Here is a 23,411-nt window from a genome sequence, read left to right as displayed (position 1 = left end):
TACTAACATTTTCAGGGGCTCCCTTAACCTTTCTGTGGCCAAAATGTTTGTTTCAGAATCTGCACAACCATAGGAATGTCCCATTTCATTGTGTACTGTGATCTGTTGTTCAGTTTATGTACAATTAGAACCCAGAAGCTGACAGGTGATGCTAGAATGTGTTTGTTTCTTTGTTGGTACAGAAGTGAGTACAGTATGTTTTGTAGAAGGAGCTTCCTATCTTTGGCTTAATTGTGGATGGCAAAGACAGTGTAGATATTATTTATCTTTGTAACATTATTTGCTAGGTATATACTATTTGACATATATTTTCACTGATAACTCATTCTTGAAGAAAACTGATGTCTGTGTCTTGTAATTAAAATTAATGCATGTCTTTATTAATGAAAATCATATCAAAATCGTGACTGTAGTTGGAAATCTACCACCACAAATGTACAGATACTGTTCTTTTGAGGTACTGTTTTTCTTCTTTCTCGTGAGATAGTGTACTGGAGACATTTGTTTTCTTTTCCTTATTTTGTCTTGAATGTCTCAGTAGTTTCTTGGAATTAATTGTTTACAATTATTTATGGAGCTGTCTTTTGAATTATGGGTAGGGTGGTTATGAAGAATACAGTCAGCAGAAATAAGGTTTCTATGATCTACTTTATAACATATGAAAGCTGATCACCTCTGAAATGAAGGTGCTGGGAGTGTATAGTAGAGTGGAAACAACTGAAGCATGTGGGATGAATGTGTCAATGCTTTTGGAGAGAATGGCTGATAATACAGTATCACTTCCTGTTCACTAGATTTGTCTCTGGTGCCAGTACCTTTGTTCATAAAATATTTCCCATCAAGACTTTCACTACAGTTTGATCCCAGACCAATCTGTTCGTCTTTCTGCCTCACCTCTCTACAGGGAGTCCAGCAGGGAGCTGCCTTGCCCAATCTGCCACCCACACTCGTGGTCATATGTCCCACCTAATGTGGATGATCCATGCACAAGGAGAGAGATGTGCTCAGGTAGCCATGAACATTAGAACTTCATTGCAACACCGAAAGCACATGATAATGTTGGGCAAGTGAAACAGCTTCCTAGTGCAAGCAACATAAAAATACTCCTGATATGCTGTAAGGTTGTCATTAATATGAGCTAAGCTGAGCACTGCAAGCTGCACTGATGATGTCCTAGATTCAAATGTTGCTGTGCTCAGAGGAAAAGTTTTGACTGTAACAGCAGCCAAAAGTATGAACTGTCATCCCCATGGAGGAGATGGCAGTGCCATCCATGAGGCACACACCTGGAAGAAAAATACAGAAATTGGGCCAAGACATCAGTAAGGAGGGATGATGATGTGGAATGGTGCAGGCAGAAAGATACCAGGATAAAAGAAAGGTGTGGCACAAGGCATTTGAACACGGAGCAAAACCATTCAAACACTATGCAGAAGCACTTGAACACAGAGATGAAGGCTACCTAATGGATCACAAGACACTGGTAAAAAGCTTACAGAGACAAAAAGGAATTATAAAAGCACAAGAAGAGAGATATTCCTGAGTGGCCAAGAGGAAGAGTGTTTCATTGCGGCACAGATGGTACATGCCAACATGAAGCAAATGAAACAACTTTCTGATGAAGGCAAGGTAGAGAATGCCCTGATGCATGAAAAGATTGCCACTAATATGAAAAAGTAGATAGTTGATGTCGAGTCTGGAACTTGGGTTGGCTGGTGAGCCACTGTACATTCCCCTACAAAGGCTATGTAGTGGAGCAATACTGTTAAGTTGACCAGTGTCGCATGGCTCCAAGGTGGAAACCATGCAGTGGCTGTCATTGGCAAGATCCGCTGCACTGAGGGTGAGTTTCAGTTTCAAGCCCGTAAAGATGCCAGCTACTGACATACCTCTGTTGTGTGGCATAAGGCAGGATTGTAAAGCACCAGCCAGATGCTACACCACCCACTTCCACCTCATTCCTATTATGTCTCCTAATCCATCCTGTTCCCATACGCATCAGATTTTCTTTCTGTCTCACCTCTACAAAAAATCCACCTGAGAAATAATCTGCCTCACCTACCACTCATTCTCCTCACCCATCTGTAAGTAAAGAAAGGAGTGTTACATTGAATGTGATAAACATTTTTGCTATTACTTTCTGTGGGGTATCTGTGAGAGAAATTCATGATAATTTAAAATTATTGGTGAAGTTTTCTGCAAAACACTAAGTGCTCTCATTGCCAAATACTGGATGAATATAATGTCGGTAAATGAATGCAATTAGTGAAGGTGCATAAACAAGCTTACACACAGTTCCTAAATGTTAAACGTGACACAGTGTGTTAACTGTGTAACATAAGATTGTATGTTTTATTAAGCAGATAAGTACAGGATTTTAAATTTTAAAATTTGAGCAATAATTATGTGAAATGATGACAAAAAACATTTATTTGTCCCTGCCAGTCTTCAGATAGCAAGCGTGCAACTGGAATAAAGTTCAGGCTTTCTGGAACTCGGTAATATTGATGGTTATTTATAATTGAGTAGATTAGATGCTCAATTACGCACTGATCCGTAGGTTTTCTAAAAGATAGAAACAATTGATTCTGTTCTTTATCAGGTCATGTTGAAACACACTTAGTTTATCACTAGTTTGTTTTACTTGTGCAGATAAAGTATTTTTTATATTAACACGCAAATTCTTTTTTTTGACAATCAGGCCCTGCTGAGGAGGAAGGCAGGCGTCCCATCGTTCAGGTGAGTGAAAGTAGTGGATGCACGTATGAGACTGGCAGAGCAAGTGTGATTTTCACCAGTAGCATATAGTTTGGTTCTGTGGCATGTAATGAACCCCACACTGCTTCCTGTCCTCCTCCCTGGGTGAGGACATATTTCATCAGCTCGCGGCATTGAACCGTTAAAATACTTCCTCCTATTCTGAGCTACTCTGCACACTACCCACTTGCTTAATCAAATAAACTCCTTTATTAATATCCTATTCATCTCCATTTCAGTCTCATTGCGTCTCCCGTGGCAGTCTGTTTCCTGACATCGCAAACTTTGCAACTTCTTTAGCACTGTTAACTGAAATGCTATCTCAAGTCTAAATTACCTGCTAAATGACCCAAAAATATCTCAAAGACCACTCATATACTGGCTCTTAATTTAAAACAAGTAACTCTCTTCAGTTATTAATGTCAAGTCATATGTCATTGGTTAGTGTACAGAATCTTACTGACAGCTCAACTTCATCTTCATTCTCCTGATGTAATGGCAGTTGTCATGATGCTGACTGTTCTAGGGGGAAGGCACATTGCTGAACAAGAATGAGACAGCAAGGAATAAACCCATGGACTGGTTGTTTGTGTTGCCATCATCATTTGTGAAAGTGGCATGGCTGGACCATGTAAAACTTGGGAATTCGTGTGGATGCTGATAACCACGCCATTGAGTGCCCCCTAACCAGGTATCATCATCATGATGATAGAATAAAACACTGAAATCATCATGAACTGTGAAGAACGATAAACTAATTATCGTTATCCCACCCTGCAGATATGATACATCAATCTCCACTAGATTTTGTGTGTTGTGGTTGGCAGGTGTTACTAGAGGAGGCCAAAATGCATGCGTTTTAACTCACGCAGGCTGGCGTGAGGTCTGGAACAGGACAAGGAAATTAGAATTTAGAAAAACGGACATAGCTGGTGGAATACTTAACTTTAATCCATTAATGATGAACATCTGTCTTGATGGTCCATGATTCACAATATCAATAGTAACTGATACGGGCGCCTTGCTAGGTCATAGCAAATGAAGTAGCTGAAGGCTATGCTAAACTATCGTCTCGGCAAATGAGAGCGTATTTTGTCAGTGAACCATCACTACAAAGACGGTTGTACAGCTGGGGCGAGTGCTAGGAAGTCTCTCTAGACCTGCCGTGTGGTGGCGCTCGGTCTGCAATCACTGATAGTGGCGACACGCGGGTCCGATGTATACTACCGGACCGCGGCCGATTTAAAGGCTACCACCTAGCAAGTGTGGTGTCTGGCGGTGACACCACATTATGCACAACAGAGAAGGGTATAAAAGTTTAAAGCCACCATTTGAATTAAAAAAAAAAAATCACTTTGTGGTGGTGACCATTGTTCATCGGTACTATAGACATTGTGAGATCTACACCTTTACCAAAGCGATGTGTTACACCATAGTTGATACTCATTAAACATGACAATAAATATTCCTTGAAATCGACACTTACCACTGACTGTTGTCTAAAATGCTTACTGATTGCAGTTGGGAACTGAGATTTCCCCATTTTTGAGCAAATATCACAAACACAAATGACAGGTACTCGCAATCGCAAACACGTTTCAAAGTACCTTTCTAGAATGATATCAGAGTCATTCTCCTCCATACATTCATGGCCTGTCAAACTTCCTAAACTCTTCTGAAAATACTTTCCTGCTTGTGAAATAACTACCAAGTGAACTACTTTGAGACTTATACTTGTCATAGCGTTTGTTATGTTTGACACGTGTTGATTAGTAATTCAATAAAACTACCTTAGTGTACTTAAGCACGTGCATCACAAATTGTGCAGTGTGATTTCAAACTAACTGTTTAGTTACTTTTGTCATTAGGGATTTGCTTTCAGTAATATTAATATAGGTCTCTGGTACATTAAACAGAATCGAATGATCATTCTTGTGATCTTTCAGATCTTGCATTGACTTACTTGCCAGCTCCCATGACCATGGCAAACAGTCCTTTATCCAGTAAGTGGTTTCTTTTTCATACATCTTGTTGTTTAGGACCAATATGTGGCACAAATCTTAAAGGTCATGGAATGTGAAGATAAAATAAAATGTTTAAGAAACCAAAAAAGAGGAGCCATAAGTTTATGTAAATGCAGTCAATAATGTAACACAGGAATGGCCGCTGAGGTGCCACCTCTCCATTTCTTCCCTCCTCCTCTTTCCTAATCATGACATTATTCCAATGTAATATTGGTGGCCTTCAAACCAAAAAGATGACTTGCGGCTGCTCTTGGAATCGCAGCCTCTGCTAGTTCTCTGCCTGCAGGAAACAAAATTGCATCCTCAAGACTGATTTGAGCTTTTGTATTTCTTCCCAGTCTGCTTTGACTTCCTCTCTCCAAAGATGGCATTCCATATCGTAGGAGGAGAGAGGGGAGTCATGCTGCTCATATGGAAGGACGTTCAAAGTCAACACTTCTCCCTGACTACCCAGCTTGAAGCTATTCCTGTCCGCATTTTACTTCCTCTCCTGAACTTTTCCATATGTACTGTTTACATCCCTCAGTCATTCGGTGTCATGGACACTCTTCATCCAGCTTACTGGCCAACTCCCTCACCCCTTTCTGCTGCTTGTTGACTGTAATGCACACCATTCCCTTTGGAAATCTCCCAGAACCTGACAGAGAGGTGCCCTCTAGGCTGAATTTCTCAGTCACCTTAACCTCATTTGCCTTATCGTGGGAGTACCCATCTTCCTTTTATACTACATCCACTCCTACCCATATCTGGAAATCTCCTGCACTGCCCAATTTGCCCATCATCTGATCACTGTCTCTAGTACGTACTCGAGCAACCATTTACCATTTACCATTTGCTATCCATTTTCTGACTCCTACCCCACATATATGCACACCCAAATGGCAACTTTCTAGGGATGACTGGAGATTTACTGTTCCCTGGCACCCGTTGAGTAACATAATTTCTCCAGTTGTGATGGCCAGGTAGAATATCTTACAAATGCTATCATTACCACCACACAATATTCCATTCTCGCACTTCATCTTTACTGTGCCATGTCCCAGTGCCTTGATTGACTGAGCTGTGTTGTGACTCAACTCACATGCAGAGATGTGTTCTCCATGTTTTTAACCGTCATTCTATGATGGCAAACTGCATTCATTATGAACAGTTGCATGCACAGTGTCGTTGCACCCTTCAGGATAGCAAAAATCTAGCTAGATTTCCTTAACTAGTTCTTCTAACAGTTCCACCACCTCATCTGTTGTATGGGCCCTGCAGGACCAAGATCCATTGGGCTGCTATTCTGCGGAGATTTCAAGCTCCACCCACTATCATTCTGCCTTCCTCCACCAGAAACAAGTGGAGGAGGCTTGGGTAGTACCCTTATTTTGGCAGATTAGAGAGTGCTACAAGCTGCCTTTAGTATGAGGGGGTGAGAGCTTGCTCTCACTTCATATCGATCCTCCAACACAGTGCTGGATGATGTTTGCATTCAGATGTTGCTAAACCTTTCTTATGTGGGCAAGCACTTGCTCTTTCTTATGTACAACTGCATCTGGGCAGAGGGCGCCGTTTGCCAGATGCCAGCATAAAGACACTGTCATTCCCATACCCATACCCAAGCCCAGTAAGGAAAAATACCTTCCTTCTAGTTACTGCCCCATTTCTCCCACAAGCTGTGTTTGCAAACTGATGAAACATGTAATTCATGCCTGGCTGGTATAGTGACTAGAGTGTGGCAATTCACTGACCACTGTACCGTGCGGATTTTGAGCAGGCCGTCCTGCAGCTGACCATCTCATCACTTTGTCAGCGTGTGTCGCGAATGGTTTTCTGTGGATATATCAGACACTGGCAGTGTTTTTAAATTTGCAGAAAGCCTAAAACACCTTCTGAAGGATGGGTATTCTTGATCTCTCTACATGTGGCACTTCTGAGGCCACATGCCCCATGTCCTTCAGGTATTTTTAAAGTATTGATTTTTCAAGGAATGTTGGTACTGCCTTGTCAGACACCTTTATCAGGAAGTTGGTGTGCCTCAGGGTACTGTTTTGAGTGTGACCCTCTTTGCTATTGCCTTTAACCTTATTATGTCCTGTCTCCTGCAGGTCATCTCCAGCAGTCTACTGTTGCCCACCCCTACCCTGTTACCCTCCCACACCCTGTCCCAGCCTCCTCCTTACCCCCACATGATTGCCTGTCTCATCATGTGCAACTGCTCGCAGCCTGGCTTCAGCTGCCAGAGAGTGTGATCACGTGTGTGAGAGTTGTATTTGCGTGAGTATGTGAGTGTATGTTATCTATATATAACAGAGGCCTTGTTCACTGAGAGCTCACTTTCTTACAGTTTTTTTTTCTTTATTTTTTATTTTTTTTTTATTTATTTATTCTTTTTTTTTTTTTTTGTCGTGCCTGTGTGCCTTCCATGGTATTGTTAAATTCATTTCTGAAGAATTGTGATGGCTCGAGGCATTGAGGTGCTGAGGTAGGGGTCAGTGTACACTCATCAGCAAACAAACAATTGTGCCTTATTAGACAAAAGCCAGGAAAGATCAGACCATTTGGCAATAGTGCCGTAAAAATCAGACCAGAGATTGATCTCGGGGAGATGAGTGTCATTGGTGTGGTAAATGTGAGGTGTCTGATACTAACTCAGTATTCATGTATGCCCCATATGCTAGTGATCGCTTACTTAACTGCATAGGTTATGGACCTGACTCTCAGAAGGTTCAAATCACTGACATAAGCACACTCTTAGCCTTAGTATTTTTATTGGCATTAAGGTTCTAAGTGCTCACTGCCTACCATTCAAGCAACTAAGAATGGAAGACCAGTTTTACCAACAAGTTTTTTGTATTCCACTGCCACTCATATTCTTCATTTTGCAGCTTGAAAATATATCTCTGCATGTTTTGGAATGAAGGTTAAGGCCTCAAAATTACCTGCTCTTCCCAAATCCATTCTCCATGGTGAAATGATAGAAGCATTGCACGGTAACCTGAAGGTGCAGAGTTCAAAGCTACACATTTCCATTTTTTAATTGTTTTTGCAAATTCACTAGAAAGAGAGACAGATTTTTTGGACATTTATGCAAATAATGGAATTGTGTGTCTGATTAATGAAATAGCTGCTCTTGTTGCATATGGGCTTCACTCTGTTTCAGATACATTTATTAAAGTACCTGTAGCTAAAGTCATGAAAGTTCTAATGTTTTATGATAGAGAAAATAACCAACAACAAAAGCAACATTTGAAGAGCTCTTCTTAAAAGACAGAATGAAACATGAAACCTTTAACAGTTCATGATAAGAAATGTTACACACTACTACAACCACACTTAATACTTACCATCCTTAAATGTTAAAAGCAGTGGTTAAAATTTCCCAGAGTACTTTGACTATGTGTGGATAAATAATGATGTACTTGTGCACCTACATACAGCCATTAAAGCTCTAATGAATGGGCAGGCAGCATTATCAAATTAGTTATCAACATTACTGGGTCAGCTACTTGTCAGAGAATATTAACTATAATCTATTAGATCTATTATGAACTACCAGAAAAAAGAATGCCAACAATTAAAAGCTTCCAGATGCATTTGAACTCGGATGCTGGCATCTTAAGTACTCACTTATGTGCCTTTACTGATGTAGATGTAGAATGGGTGCCAACTTTGATATAGCTATTTGAACACAAACCAGACCTCATGGCAAAGAATAGAAACAGTAAAAATAATGATTCACAGTATCATCCAGTTGCAGGCCTAGGTAAGCCAAGTGTTGCAACAAAACATTTGATCATATTCCATCAGATCTCATCTGTCACATGTGCCAAACTATAACTTCACTTTCCATTACAGTGCTTGTGTATAGTCCAGCACAATATCAACATTGTGAAGTGCACTTCCACAAACATTTCTACAGCAAAAAGAGATCAAATTTCTTCACGGGGTTTACAATACTATTCAGGTTTTCATCACAGGATGTTTGTCTTGTATGGGAGTCCTAGTGTACTGCATATCGTGCTCGAAAAAGGGAACAGGGAGATGGGGAAGATAAGGAAGATGATGGCGAGGTGAGTTGCAGTCTTGTGTTAGACCATCATAGCAACAATAGTTGCGGGCACAGATCAGTGGAAGATGTCATGGAAGGCCTTAGAACATCACTGAGACCCTAATTACAAGTAACAGACATAAGAAATAAATGAATACACCTTTGGTTGTCGTTACCCATGCCCTGGCTCCAACTCAAACCATTAATGTTTGCTTGACTGTGATATTCCTGTGGTGCTGCTTATGGGTGGATGGCTGTAACTGACGTATTGTCAGAGGTGTTAGTCATCATAAATGGCATATTAGTCCAATGCTGATTTCTCTCTTGTCATGCTGATAAATGGCAAAAATGTTTAAGGAAATTTTGTTCAAATATGTGGCCTGTCCTCAGTGTAAGCTGTGCAAGGTTAAGCAAACGTCTGCAGTATGCAGATGATTTGGCTTTCCATCCATGCTTGTCACATATCTGGCAGAGTCATGAATTTCTATGTATCCTGTGTTGACATGACAAATATTAAGGGGTAGTAATGTGCATTTTTAAAGCTATACAAATTCACCCCAAGGGTGACTATGGGAATGGAAGTTGCCTGAGTATTGGGAACTTTGGATAAAATATCAACCTGTGTGATTGATGAATCTTTGGAATGTCAGAAGTCTACCCCAACTGTAAACAGAGTTTTAAAGAATTTTGTTGAAGGAGCACTATCAGCAGAATGCCTGGCTCAAGATACTGAGCACACAGCAGGATAACACATAGCTTGCCTGTAAGAGCCAACTAATCCCTCCCCTAGATACGAAGCAGTTGTAGTGAGTGACCAACTTCCCAGTTCCAATGATGCAGTTCACTGAGGGCCAAGGAAAGCTGTACTGCACGCACAATGATCCACTATAAAACAGGAACTCAGTGAGGAAATGTGTTACACTGGCTGGCAGCCACAGAGTTCCATCTGAATGCAATGTGGAAAACTGTACTTTTCACAGATAAGTTGTCTTACCAAGACCAAACAGTAGATCAGCAGCCGCGAGGGTCCAAACATAATGGAGAATAAGTGGTGACAACAGGTAGTACTAGCCGATTGTCAGTTTCCTGGGGGCGCTGGTTTCCCCGTTGGGGGCGCTGGTTTCCCCGTTGGGGGCGCTGGTTTCCCCGTTGGGGACGCTGGTTTCCCCGTTGGGGACGCTGGTTTCCCCGTTGGGGACGCTGGTTTCCCCGTTGGGGACGCTGGTTTCCCCGTTGGGGACGCTGGTTTCCCCGTTGGGGACGCTGGTTTCCCCGTTGGGGACGCTGGTTTCCCCGTTGGGGACGCTGGTTTCCCCGTTGGGGACGCTGGTTTCCCCGTTGGGGACGCTGGTTTCCCCGTTGGGGACGCTGGTTTCCCCGTTGGGGACGCTGGTTTCCCCGTTGGGGACGCTCGTTTCCCCGTTGGGGACGTTGGATTTCTGTGAGAGGAGCAGGAAGGCTTCCTCAGTAGCAGGCTGTATGCCCACATTTTGAAGAAAGTGGTGCTGCATTTCGTGTGAATGCTATATTGTGGAGGGGATCTTATGCTACATGAAGAATATTCACTTGTGTATAGGTCTGCTCATTCAACAGCAGCTGTCCAACATAAACATTAATGTAATGGACTTGCTGTGAGAGACTGCTCACATGAACACAATATAAATTATGTGTGTGTAAGTAGCACGAACACACAGAGAACTGGCTGTGAAACACACCATTTATAGGTGATGCTCTTTTGGACTGCTTTTTTTGAAGCCTCGGTGGGGTTGCCTCTTCTGACAAATGGGTCCAATGCCTCACAGATTCAGTGCCAGGGTGCATGACTGAAGTCAGAAATAATGGGGCATTCTGGATAAAATGTTATGGACTGAGAACATTTTACTTTCTTTCCTTGTTCTGCTGTGCAGTGTTCTGTCAGTGAGAGCCAGCACAAAATCTCTTGATGACGGAAAAATATCAAAGATGAGAGAATCAAATTTGAGCTAGTTCTAGTTGGCATTATCATTGTACCTGAAATAAATTTATTTTAATTTAATATTTTGAGTATTACATTCTCTTTACTTGCTCTCTGCCTACATACATGAAATGAATAAATCAAGAGTGCCCCTTTTTAGGACTATTTTTTGTTATGTCAAATTCATCTCTCTCCCACTCTATTGCCACCCATCAGACTCGGCCAAAAATGTGCAAAATATATCTTCTCTCTCTCTCTCTCTCTCTCTCACTCACTCACTCACACACACTCACACACACTCACACACACTCACACACTCACACACACACACACACACACACACACACACACACACACACACACACACACACACACACACACACACACACAACACACACACGCGCGCATAGGCAAATTACAAATTGGAAAGTATCTCATGACCAAATAAGCAAACAGGGCAGTAGGATAATTTGTAGTTTCTAAATGGTGTTTATATATAGAAATTGGTCTGTATGCTGCATTTATTTGATGGAGTACATGTGTTTCCTCATGCTGTATGTAGAATAAGAAACAATATGACATTTAATTTCTGTTGGACAAAACGTGTTTATTTCTTGTCTGAATCCTGGGCTACAGCAATGAACTTTGTCCAGAGCTTGTTCTTCCTTTATGTAATGGAGGAAAAATGCAACTGTGGACACTGCATTATGTAATTTCCCCATGCATCCTCCACAGTCAGACTAAACACAGCTTTGTTAGAGGCCATCTGGTCTCGACTGTCGGTCTTTTGTCCCAATCAGTGCTACCTAACTATAGCAAGACCGTGCACTCAATTTGCTTACTAAATCACAATGTGTCTTACATCACTGCACCCTTCAGTAAGAGTGATAGATTTGGTGAGTGGGAAGTAACTATACTGCCACTCATCTCAGACACTTCATACTTGCAGAACTGCAGTGCGAAAGGAGGGAGGTAGGGTGGGTGGGAGGGAGGTAGGAGGGAAGTCAGTATGGAACCGATGTAGCAGAAAATCTGTTTGTAATTTAAGCACCACTTGGTATTAGGCTCATACTCACCCAGTTTATGGACTGCAGTTGTTCTTGTTATTGTTATTGTCAGTCCGAATGGGGTTTGATGCAGTTCTCCACTCTGGTCTACCTTGTGCAAGCATCCTTGGCTCTCGGTAACCATTATTAAATTCATTATCATGTGTTGAAATCTGGTAGGAGGCATACAGTAATGATTGTAACACAGTACCACATGGAATGACTTCAGTGCAGTCACCGCCACCAACTTCTGTGCAAATGACTGGTCAGAGAATTTTGTACTGCCTTCACAGAGTGAATAAAAGTACTTGTTTCTCATGAGGTACTGCAGTGCTGGAAGTTAAGCTGCATCCTGTTAGCAACTGACACAAGCTGAGTGGACCAAAATCCATTTAGTTCACTTTCAGAGGACTAATTCCAGACCACTGCTGTAGCCCCTCAATGAGCTATGGACATTTGTGGACGTGTTTAGTCAGATGTTTTTACCTATTTTTCCACTTTTTGTTTCCATTTTAATTTCTTGTATTTCCTTTGTTTTGACTGCCATTGGGACCCTAGTTGTTGGGCTGCCCCAGTCCAATTATGCTCCTGCTCAAGTCACTACTTGACAAAAAATTCTTATTTGCAGTTTCCTCTCTATTGGATGTGTTCACATTAGTCACATTGTGTTGCTGATGTCATAATATCAGCTTCCATCCCTGTTAGGCATGACCACAGAGATATGCATGGCCAAAATACAAAGTTGCTTCAAAATTGTCCACAGCAACTGCTCTAACAGCTTCCCAATTAAATGCTCTTATATACCAAAATGGGATAATGATGCATTGCCTGTAGTTCTGTCAAACTGTGCTCTTACAGATTACTTTAAAGACTTCAGTTTTGAAATTTCCTTTCCCCTCCAAGTGATGTAGGACTTGCCTTGTGAGTGATCAAGGAATCCAAATTTACATTGCAGTTGGATTTTGTGTAAATGTTACATTAGTTTCTTGTAAAAGTTGTAACAGCAGTCCCTGAAAGGAATGCCTGATGTTAAGTCATCAGTACTGAGTACCACACTTGTTGATAGTTTTGTTGGTTAAGCTGTGTATCCAAATTGGCATATAGTTCCTTTAGTTGCTGGATATAAAATTTTCCAATTGTTTAAACTCCCACACCTTTATGCTGGTTCTTCATGCAGTCATTGTTGCTCTCTGCAGTGTTACTATGAATATGTGCTAGGCTGTTACAGTATTTGTGATTTATGATGCCATATATCATTGCTACCAATGTCACATAGTGCACTTAAAGACACCTACACTATCTTCTTTGTAAATTAGATATACTTTTCTGCATATCACCTTAACACTGTCCACAGTATGAAGTGAAGTGGCTTCCGCCTAGTCATTCACTATGAAACACACAAGTCTCACTTGTTCTGTGTGTACAGGTACAAATCAGTGAGGCTGATACACTGATGCCAGTTGCCACTGATGCATTTTTACAGGAGAATGCCATCAATAGCGATTTGGATGCCTACAGTGCTATATTTCAATCACATTGCAGTCTGCTGTAGCAGTGTGAACAACAAGAGCTATTGAGTGTAGTTTGGGGGCTAACTGAGCATGTGCTAATCAACACAAAATACACAATTCACATATAAAATAACTATCCAAACCCTAACCAATAATGTACCTTGAACAAACTGCTTGCATCTGTAAGAAGTTCCCTAACAGGGTAGTGTGACTCAATTGAAATGAAAACTTATGTGCTGGCCACGAATGTTAAGTATCTGTGGGCATACCCTCAACACATTAAACTTCCTTACCTCTGGGGCAGCTATTAGCATGTTGGAATCCAAAATATGAACTTTGATGAAGAATTACTCTAACACAACAACACTCTGGAACAGGTTAGTACACCCCTAAATAGACAAAGCTCATAAAATCATAATGTATTGTTGAGGCCAGTGTCCTCCAGCTCTGTAGGTATGCAGTCATTACAGTACTTGCAGATAGTTTAAAGTGTTTCGATCAGGATTCTTGGTATTCATGTGGCCTTTATGGCTTCCTATCAACATCACACTACTAATACAAAAGAAAGTGAGTCACATAGTTGTAAGCTGCCACAACTCTGCTACACTACACTACACGGCATGGCATTTGCGACGTGTGCCATGTGAACTGCTGTGGCTCAACACTTTGGGGTCTGCTGGTTCTCAGTAACTTGAAATCCAATGGAGACACTATCAGAATTGTACATGACATAATTTCTCTATCTCCTAACTGTGACAGTCTGTAATTTTATAATGGTCTGTTATTCCTTTCCCCTTTCATGAGGGGTGTTCATTCCAGCAAACTATGCTGTACCTTTATTTCGGTCACTGGCAGTGTCCTTACACCAGCCTCCAAACACCAATGTCGACTTGCTTTTTGTGGGCACCTTTGTCCTTCTCTGTGACAGTGACTGTATATGGCAGCTGTAATGAATTCAGACAATTAAAATAAAAATATTTTGTGGTTCTTCACTTGGATCATTATGCAGTTTTCATCAATCTCACTTTTATACAATTTCACATGTATGTACTTGCCACAGCACCTGATTCCTAATCTCCATCACTATTTTAGTTTAGCAACTTCTTGACATTAAAATGAGCATGTGCAGTGAGAAGACAACCACTGCCACATATCAAGATGTTTGATTTACACTCAAATTCTGTTGATGTAAAGTTATTCAGCTTCTTAATATTTTTGCAGATGCCGCAGAAGTTAAGGATGGAGGAGCTGTTGGCAGGTGAGATATTTGCTTTCTTCAGTAGCTTAATTACACATTAAAGTTATGACTTTAATATTTTATTATGTGGTACTTTATTTTTCATCTTTTTCTTTGACATTAATATTCCATTGGTGGTGTGCTAAATAATTTTTGTGAAACAGTTTTTCAAAATTCTATACTATAACTTAACACTGGATGTTAATTATGTCATACATAATTCATACTGAAAATTGGCGGTCTTATTGTAACTACAAAAGATTGGTTACAAATGTGCAGTTGCATTGAAAATGTGTACTGTGGTAGATTGTGAGGGAAATGTGGTCAAAGAGAAAAAAGACAAATTTTTAAGTACCAAATTGACATTTAGAAATTTGTCATTTGTAATGTTAGGCAAACATTACAAATAAGCACACTACGATAAGTAGTAATGAATTTTGCCACCTGACTGATGTGTGAAATAGCCTGACCCTTCTGGACGCCACAGTTACTCTCAATCCCTCACCTGCCGAGATTGTTATTGACTACCCGGTGACAACATGCTACTGAGTACAAGGTGGCTGACTTGTTGGTGGCTTCACAACTTGTGTACTGCATTCTCGAGACCCATCTCGTACTCCTCTCACCGCCTCTACTCCCATACCAGCTTCCTTAATTTGAAAATTTTGGAGTTCCCCTTAACTTAAGTTTCACAATCCTTCCCTCAGTACTAGCTACCACTACACTGCCCTTTCCCATGCCTAGCTCTGTACCTGTACCTGTCCCTGTACCTCCTATGTTACACCCTCTGCCACCCCATCCCCTCTATGAGATTTGCATTAAATCTGTCCACCACAACTCCTCACGCAGTTGGCCTGCAGGTTTATGACAATTTATCTGATTGGCAGAGGGACAGAACGCAACAAATGTTATTCTAGGCTTAGCCTTTTACTGCTTATTTCCAGATTAACCCTTTCGTGGCCAATCGAACATCTTGGGCTGATGCATAACACTGTAGTGTTTCCTAGAAGTTAAAAAACTCAGACTATACATACTGGAGACTTAAATCATCATAAATAATATAATTTGTTTCGCTGTTCACTTCAATCTGTTGGGATAACTTTCTGAATCCACAACTGTAGAAATCACGTGATTTTGTAGCAAAGAGCCATGTTCAAAGTGTATTTTCACACCAAAGGAAGTATGTCAAGATCATTGAACAGAGAGCAGAGAAGATGAAATCTGAGGGTGCAAGATCAGATGAAAAAGGTGGGTGCAAAATGACTTCTCAACCCAGTTGTTCTATAGTGTTTGTTGCCAGTCTAGCAGAATGCTGGTGACTGTTACTGTGGAATAGCACCACTTCACACAGTCTTCCTGGATGTTTTTCTGGGACTATATCTGCAAGATGTCTGTTGTTGACAATAAATACCAACAGGAAAGTTACACCTCATGCAAGCAACTCGTAGTACACCACATGGTCACCTACATCTACATCTACATGATTACTCTGCAATTCACATTTAAGTGCTTGGCAGAGGGTTCATCCAACCACAATCATACTATCTCTCTATCATTCCACTCCCGAACAGCGCATGGGAAAAACGAACACCTAAACCTTTCTGTTGGAGCTCTGATTTCTCTTATTTTATTTTGATGATCATTCCTACCTATGTAGATTGGTCTCAACAAAATATTTTCGCATTCAGAAGAGAAAGTTGGTGATTGAAATTTCGTAAATAGATCTCGCCGCAATGAAAAAGTCTTTGTTTTAATGACTTCCATCCCAACTTGCATATCATATCTGCTACTCTCTCTCCCCTATTACGTGATAATACAAAACGAGCTGCCCGTTTTTGCACCCTTTCGATGTCCTCCGTCAATCCCACCTGGTAAGGCTCCCACACCCCGCAGCAATATCCTAACACCGGACCTCTCCATAATATCCATAACATTATCTTGTGTGGATGCTCAAAAGTCTATGTGGCACTGCTGCTTTGTTTGGACTAAAGCATTCCTTTCCGTTCTTTCTCTTACATTAGCATAAAAACAAAATTTCTAGTCATCAGTAACAATACAGGTTAGAAATGGTCAGTGATATTCACCCACTAATCAAGAACAAGCAAGAGGGTAATGTACATACGGCCAACCACTGATTTATATGGTTTGGCATGTGGTACCCATATGCTTTATTGTTGAACCTTCTCCTTTGTATTCAAATGCTGCACAGTGACGGAATGGTCATACTTCATCACATTTTCTGGTTCATGAGTGCAATGATGTGCCTCATCGTGGATTAATGCATTCAGATGATCTTCATCAAATGCTGAAGGTCTTTCTGAAAATGGAGGGTCAATAATGTCAAAACAATCATCCTTTAAATTAGAAAATCTTTCCTTGCCATGCTCTGTCCCATGGCATTATCCCCATACATGGTGAAAACGTTACCATTGAAACCACATATTCGTAAACACCACTGTTCTCATTTTGCCCACTTAGCCATTTTAAATTAAAATGTAGCAGTGCTTTGTGTCAACATAATATTCATAGAATGACAATTTACCTAAAAGAATGTGTCCACATTAAGTGAGAACAAGGTAATGTACTTCGTAAAAATGGTGGAAAAGACAACTGTATCCTTTGATCCCTAGGCATATGAACTTGTCTTAGATCACATGTAATGCCCCCAACAACACAAAACACAATGATGGGAAAGGCTGACTTAAAGCATACATTGTGTGCTCACTGTTACATTATTGGTATCGGCTGCATAAGTAACAATAACACAGTGCACAGTGTTCACTTAAGACGTCTCTCTTTTTTTGCTCCCAACATTTAATGTTCTAATGATGTACCAACATCATAATGCATTGATTGTTTAAATAAAAAATATGTACAAATGAAATGAGCTTCGTGACAAGGCTGAAGATATATCGGTACATAGGACACTGCATAGAACTATATGGAACATTGTAGATGTAACTGTAGATGTGCTCCAAGGAAGTGTGTGGGGCCCTTGATATTGATGTTTTATATTAATGACATCACAGACATTCTTCTTCTTTTTGTTTTTCCGTTTGGGGTATCTAATGACCACATACTAATTTCATTGCTTCCTCCTTTGTTCTTCTTCCAGGTTTCCTTCGTCTTCACTATCTATCCTTTTTTCTTCCTCAGACCATTCTGACCCTGTCTTCCTCTTCTTCTTCTTCTTCTTCTTCTTCTTCGTCTTCTTCTTCTTCCTGCCTTGGAATGCTTCCATTTGCAACACTTTCTTCTTGAAATCCTGTCATTCTGCTGGGTCTTTTTCTTGTATTTCTTTCCAAATCTTTCCTAACTACTTGAATCTGTCCTGTTGTTGACATCTTGTCCCAAAGATGCTTAACAATCTGTTTGGTTAACCTGTTGCTGTTCACTCTGTATAAATGTCCAAAAAATAATAGTCAGCTCTTCTGCAGCATTTCAATTGTTTTTCCCATGCTGCAATATACTTCATTACTTCTTAATATTCATACTTATGGATTTCCTAGCAGTCTGAGTATTTTTCAAATGATTCTTAATTCTAGGACTTGAAGTTTGTATAATTCATAATTCAACATTAAACATTCACTTGCATAGAGACATTCTGGTTTTACTACTGTGCTGTAGTGCTGTATTTTCAAATTTTTGGACACACACATCTTGTTGTAAATGTTCATGTTTATGTCATATGCTTTCTCCATTTTACATACTCTTTTGTCTACAGCAAATATTTTTGAAGCCATTGCCTTGAATCTTTCCTCCCAAATATTTAAATTTATAAACCCTCTTTATCTGTTCATTATCTGTTACTAGGATTTCTGGGTCATTTTTTTATGTTTGTCCTAAAAATTTTTTTCTACAGAAACTTTTAAAGCTGCTTTGTTAGGTATTCCTTCTAAGAGGTTGATTTGTATTTCTGAATTTGTTATATTTTTATAAAGAATGGCATAATCATTTGCAAATACTAGACACTGAATTTCAGTATCTCTTTTTCCTGAAGTCTCCAGTCTCATTGTGACAGCTTATGTTCTTTGCCTTTTGTTTCAATTATCTTACTATTTCCTCTAAGATGCAGTTGAGGTGGTGTGGAAACATGTTGTCACCCTGCATTTCACCTGTTATTTTGAGTGGCTTAGGTGTTTCACACCAAAACTTTACTTATGCTTCAGTGTGTGGGTGTTTCACGAATAAGGTTTGCTAGTTTAGTGTAATGCCAAGTTCTCGAGTCACTTTACCCAATGTTTACCTGTCAATCAAATGATTTTCTAAAACCTGTAAATGTTAAAACTATGTCTTAAAATTCATATGGACATAAAGTTGAAATTCTGTTCTGAGCCAGATTTGATCTTTCTAAATCCACTCTGATATTCTCCCAAATGGCTGTCAAGTGTTACTTCTACCTTGTTTAGTAATATTGTTAAAAATATAATACAGCCCACTGGCAACAGATATATACCTGTGCAATTATTTAGATAATGCCTATGACTTTTTTGTGCACAGGATGGATAGGAGCCATTTTCCAGTCTTCTGGAATCTTTTCAGTTTCCCATATTTCTTCAGACATAATCTGAAGGTTAGTTGTCATTTCTGCTTGACACCAGTTATGGTTGAGATGATTTTATTTCTTCTCCACTGACTTTGTTGTTTTTCAGGGTTTTTTTTTGTTTGTTTGCTGTAGGTGGTAGATCTGCTTCCATGTTTTCATCAAATATCTGGAAATTCTAGCTAACAATTCAGTTATCTACAGTTCAAGAGTTGATCAAAGTACTTTCTTAGTAATTTACATGTGTGGTTATTGCTTAGACCTATTTTACCATTTTCGTCTCTGATGTAAATGCATTGGAGCATGATAGCCCTTTTTGAATAAAACCATGACTGTATGTATGAGAGCATTTTTTCTGCTGTAGTACACAGTGATTCTTTTTTATCACTAATTATGATACTCGTGTCATCTGCAAATAGTAGAATTTTGGCTGAGCTGTCTGGAGCCTGTATATCATTGATATAAATTAGAAACAACAACGGGCCCAGAATGCTGCCCTGAGGAACACCTATTTAAATTTGTTTTGGTTCAGATATGGGTTTAAAATTGTGAAGATTGTTGGATGACCACAGCTCAACAATTCTTCTTGTGATATCTCAGAGAAATTTCTATTCGCAACAGCAGATTAAGAAAGCCCTGCAAAAAAAAAGCTGCAGAAAAATCACAGGAAAAGGATGAGGAAGTGGAAAGTGAAGTGAAATCTACAGCCTTTCTCCCATACGTGGGTGATATTTCTTCTAAAATTGCTGGAATCTTGAAGAAACATTAAGTGGATTTGATATTCCACCCACCCGCTAAGACTGCAGCCTTGTTGGGATCTGTTGTGGATGATCTGCTCTTGCAAAAGGCGGTAGTTTATGAAATCCCTTGTGAGTGTGGAAAATGTTACATAGGGCAAACCACGTGCACTGTACAGGAACGATGCGTCGATCACCAGCGGTACACACGTCTTCTTCAGTCCAACAAATCAGCAGTTGCTGAACTTTGCATTTCTACTGGCCATGCCATGGATTATATAGATGTTAAGATTTTAACTACTGCTTCATCTTTCTGGGACTCAGTTGTTAAGGAAGCTGTGGAAATACAACTAGCTGACAACCTGCTAAACCATGACAAAGGATTTCATCTTGACAATGCTTGGAAACCACTTATTTCACACCTTCATTCAGAAAGAATTTCTGCATCTTCACTTCTGACAGATGTTACCTCTTTTAAAGATTAATTATTTATTTACAAGCACGGTGGATTTGCAGCAGCACTATTTTGTTTGCACTCTGCGCTTATATGTTTATCTTTGCTATATGAATCTTAACTATGACTAGTGCAGTAGTGGCGACTTTGATATCTTTGACGCATGCGCTTTTAATCCTCAGCAGCTTTTTATCACACGACTCTCCATATAAGTAGGCATGCGCAAACGCTATGAACTCAGTCTCCGACTCGCCTTGAAGATTGCTGGGAGGTTTCTAGCTGAAATATTACAAGAAGAATTGTCGCTGTCCCAAGTCACGCCCGAAAGATGATGGAACAATTTAGTTGTTTACAGTTCAAGAGTTGATAAAAGTACTTTATTAGTAATTTACAGGTGTGGTTATTGCTTGGACCTATTTTACCATTTTCATCTGTGATGTAAATACATTGGAGCATGGCAGCCCTTTATATGATTTTTAAATGTCTGACACAGAGTTTGGAAGGATTACAAAGATTCTCCAACTCATCGTTCCTGCAGACATTATTGGTATTGTAGTAGTAGTAGTAGTAGTAGTAGTAGTAGTAGTAGTAGTTGTTGTTGTTGTTGTTGTTGTTGTTGTTGTTGTTTTTTTAACAGTCATAGAACACACACACACACACCCTAAAAGACCACTTTCATTCATTCAGTATAAAAGAGAGAATTGTTATAATTCCAACATTCCTCTTCTGTGTCTCACTGCATGTATAATTTATTGAAATAACTGCCCTTTGGAAGCCTATGCATCAGCAGGACAGTGTGGTGACCCACGGAGTACCTATTTCCACAGCCAAGCACATAGTTTCTCACTGACAGCTGCTGTTAAAACTCTCCAGTGCTGAAGGTGCATATTGTTCCATGTCGAAAATTCACCATATAAAAAATGAAAATAAATCTAATGAACAATATGACAGGTTGTTTTATGTTATTATTTTCATACTGTATTAATGGCATTTTTTTAAAGTGTCATTCATTAAGAAGGCATCACTCCTTTGAAGTGGTATGTACAAGCATATTCCATGAAAGTTGTATGCTAATTGACACTGTCTAAAAGTTTCCTTTTTACACAGACCATGAATGTGGCTTTCTGTTTCTTCGTAATGTCTTCTGAGATTGATTAGAGGCTCAGTATGGCAACAGTGTGTGTTAAAATTAACATATGTTCCAGTCATTGCAGCCATAATGTGGGAATAGTAGAAGGAGCACATCACTAAAGCAATAAATAAAGTTATTAAGAGATGCTTTCCTCTCTGTGTGTACAGTTGCAGCTGCTGGAAGACGGTGGCAACTCGAGGAAGATGCCGTACCCGGTAAAGAAGCGAGAGCTGGAGGTGCCAGGCACTCAGTGGGTGAGTAGTAGTGAGAGCCCACAGTGGGAGGCTTGTGAATCGAATGTGTCAGGACAACTATTAGTGGACATTAAGATGGAGTGTGTCCACCCTTCTCCTTTATGGTGGCTTGAACTCTTCTGTTTGTACATTCATTGAGACGTCTGAACCTCTGTGAAGGAATGGCAGCCCATTCTTCCTCGAGAGCTAAACCCAAAGAAGGTAGATATGTTGGACATCAGGTTTGGAATGATGTCACCATTATGACTCATCCCGAAGATGATCCATTGCTTTCAGGTTGGAACATTGGCACGCAAGTTCACTTCAGGAATGTCATTGTCCATAAACCTTCGCCTCACAATGCTGCTCAGTGACAGGTGGCATTGTTGAGCTGATTGTCAGTCTTTGTGTCTGAACACTTCCTCTGCTGTAGACAGTACACTACCATCAAATACATAATTATCCTTCTGAATTTAGCATTTTCTAAAGTGCAATGAGAGGACAACAAGTTAACGATGAGGAATTGCATACTGTTACGCTGTCTCCTCTTCACATGATTGTTGGTACTAAAGATGATGGCAGGTAAAGTTCAGCCAGCATTCAGCTAACCCAAATCCTTCGGTCACATTGCCATGGAATATAGAATGATTTGTCACTTCACTCCTAGTCCCCTGCTTCCAGTTTTCCACTGTCCAGTGGACATTGCTCATTACGTGACCTTCAGTATTGTTTAGTGTTGACAACAGGAGTGTGCGGTTTTGAGAAACTGCTCAGCCATTGCAACCAGGACTGCGGAGAGTGAGGGGTGGCCATGGGGCAAGACACATGAGCCCCACCTAAAAATATAGCAAACCAATTTTATTAGCAATGTAATGTAAGTGGAGTGGCTCCAAATGTTTGTATAAGTTAAACGTACGTACGTGTGTGTGTGTGTGTGTGTGTGTGTGTGTGTGTGTGTGTGTGTGTGTGTGTGTGTGTGTGTGTGTGTGTTTTTCTCATGCCACCACTTGGTAGCTTGGTAACACCACCCACCCACCCCCCCCACCCCTTCGGGGGCACGCCATTCCTTGGTGGGTTCATTCTTGGCTACCATGGCGCCCCAGGCTTTGCAGCACCTTTTCCCTTTTGTGTTGTATGTGAATCATCTTGCTGTTCTTTTTCCCCCTGGGGAACACGTCTGGGGTATTCTTGGGAATGTCCAGCATTCTGTCACTGATGTACAAACAATCTCACCTTTGTCTTCCGCTCCATTTTCCTTTCTCTGTTTCCCTTCTCTCGTTCCTCCGCTTCTGCGTTCGAGGGTCCTCTTTTTCTCTTCTTGCTCCCTGTGTGCTCCTAAAGGCTGGCCCATGCATCTGCGCATAACAGGTAACTGGGTGACTCATAATTCCCAGCCCCGTGTTGACAGGTCGGATTCTCTCGTTCCTCCTGCTGTAGGCCAGTCTCAGGTTGGGGTGTGTGCTTGAGCAGTAAACTTTCCAAATTGCCATACGTTCCAAACCCAATGTGCTGCTACCAATGCCATCATTTTAACCACTCTAGAACATCTTGTCAACACCCAGCCACATGTCACCTGTGGTAGGGATGCGCACGAGGGCGATCGTCCAACTCTATCTCCCTGCTGTATCAACTGCAAATGTGGCCATGCGAATTCATCTTAGGAGTGACCAGTGTATCTTGGTGTGCACGTTGTTCAAGAGATCCAGTTAAAGGAAAAGGTGCCTTATCCAGTTACTGGGTAGTCACAAAC

The 23,411-nt window shown here is 40.5% G+C and overlaps 1 protein-coding gene across 1 annotated transcript in view; it reads right to left on the bottom strand.

Annotated features, from left to right (window-relative positions):
- Nucleotides 1–22,912, bottom strand: part of LOC126232559 (uncharacterized protein DDB_G0290685-like) — an 88,497-nt gene extending 65,585 nt beyond the window's left edge. The window contains exons 1-2 of the mRNA XM_049942800.1: nucleotides 22,895–22,912; nucleotides 9,909–10,253 (exon numbers count right to left, since the gene is read on the bottom strand). Of these exons, the coding sequence (XP_049798757.1) occupies nucleotides 9,909–10,253; nucleotides 22,895–22,912 (363 nt within the window). The remainder of the gene's footprint in view (nucleotides 1–9,908; nucleotides 10,254–22,894) is intronic.
- Nucleotides 22,913–23,411: the final 499 nt, after the last annotated feature.

Source organism: Schistocerca nitens, unplaced genomic scaffold (genome assembly GCF_023898315.1).
Source record: "Schistocerca nitens isolate TAMUIC-IGC-003100 unplaced genomic scaffold, iqSchNite1.1 HiC_scaffold_528, whole genome shotgun sequence".
Classification (NCBI taxonomy): domain Eukaryota; kingdom Metazoa; phylum Arthropoda; class Insecta; order Orthoptera; family Acrididae; genus Schistocerca; species Schistocerca nitens.
This window is presented reverse-complemented; position numbering and strand designations above follow the sequence as displayed.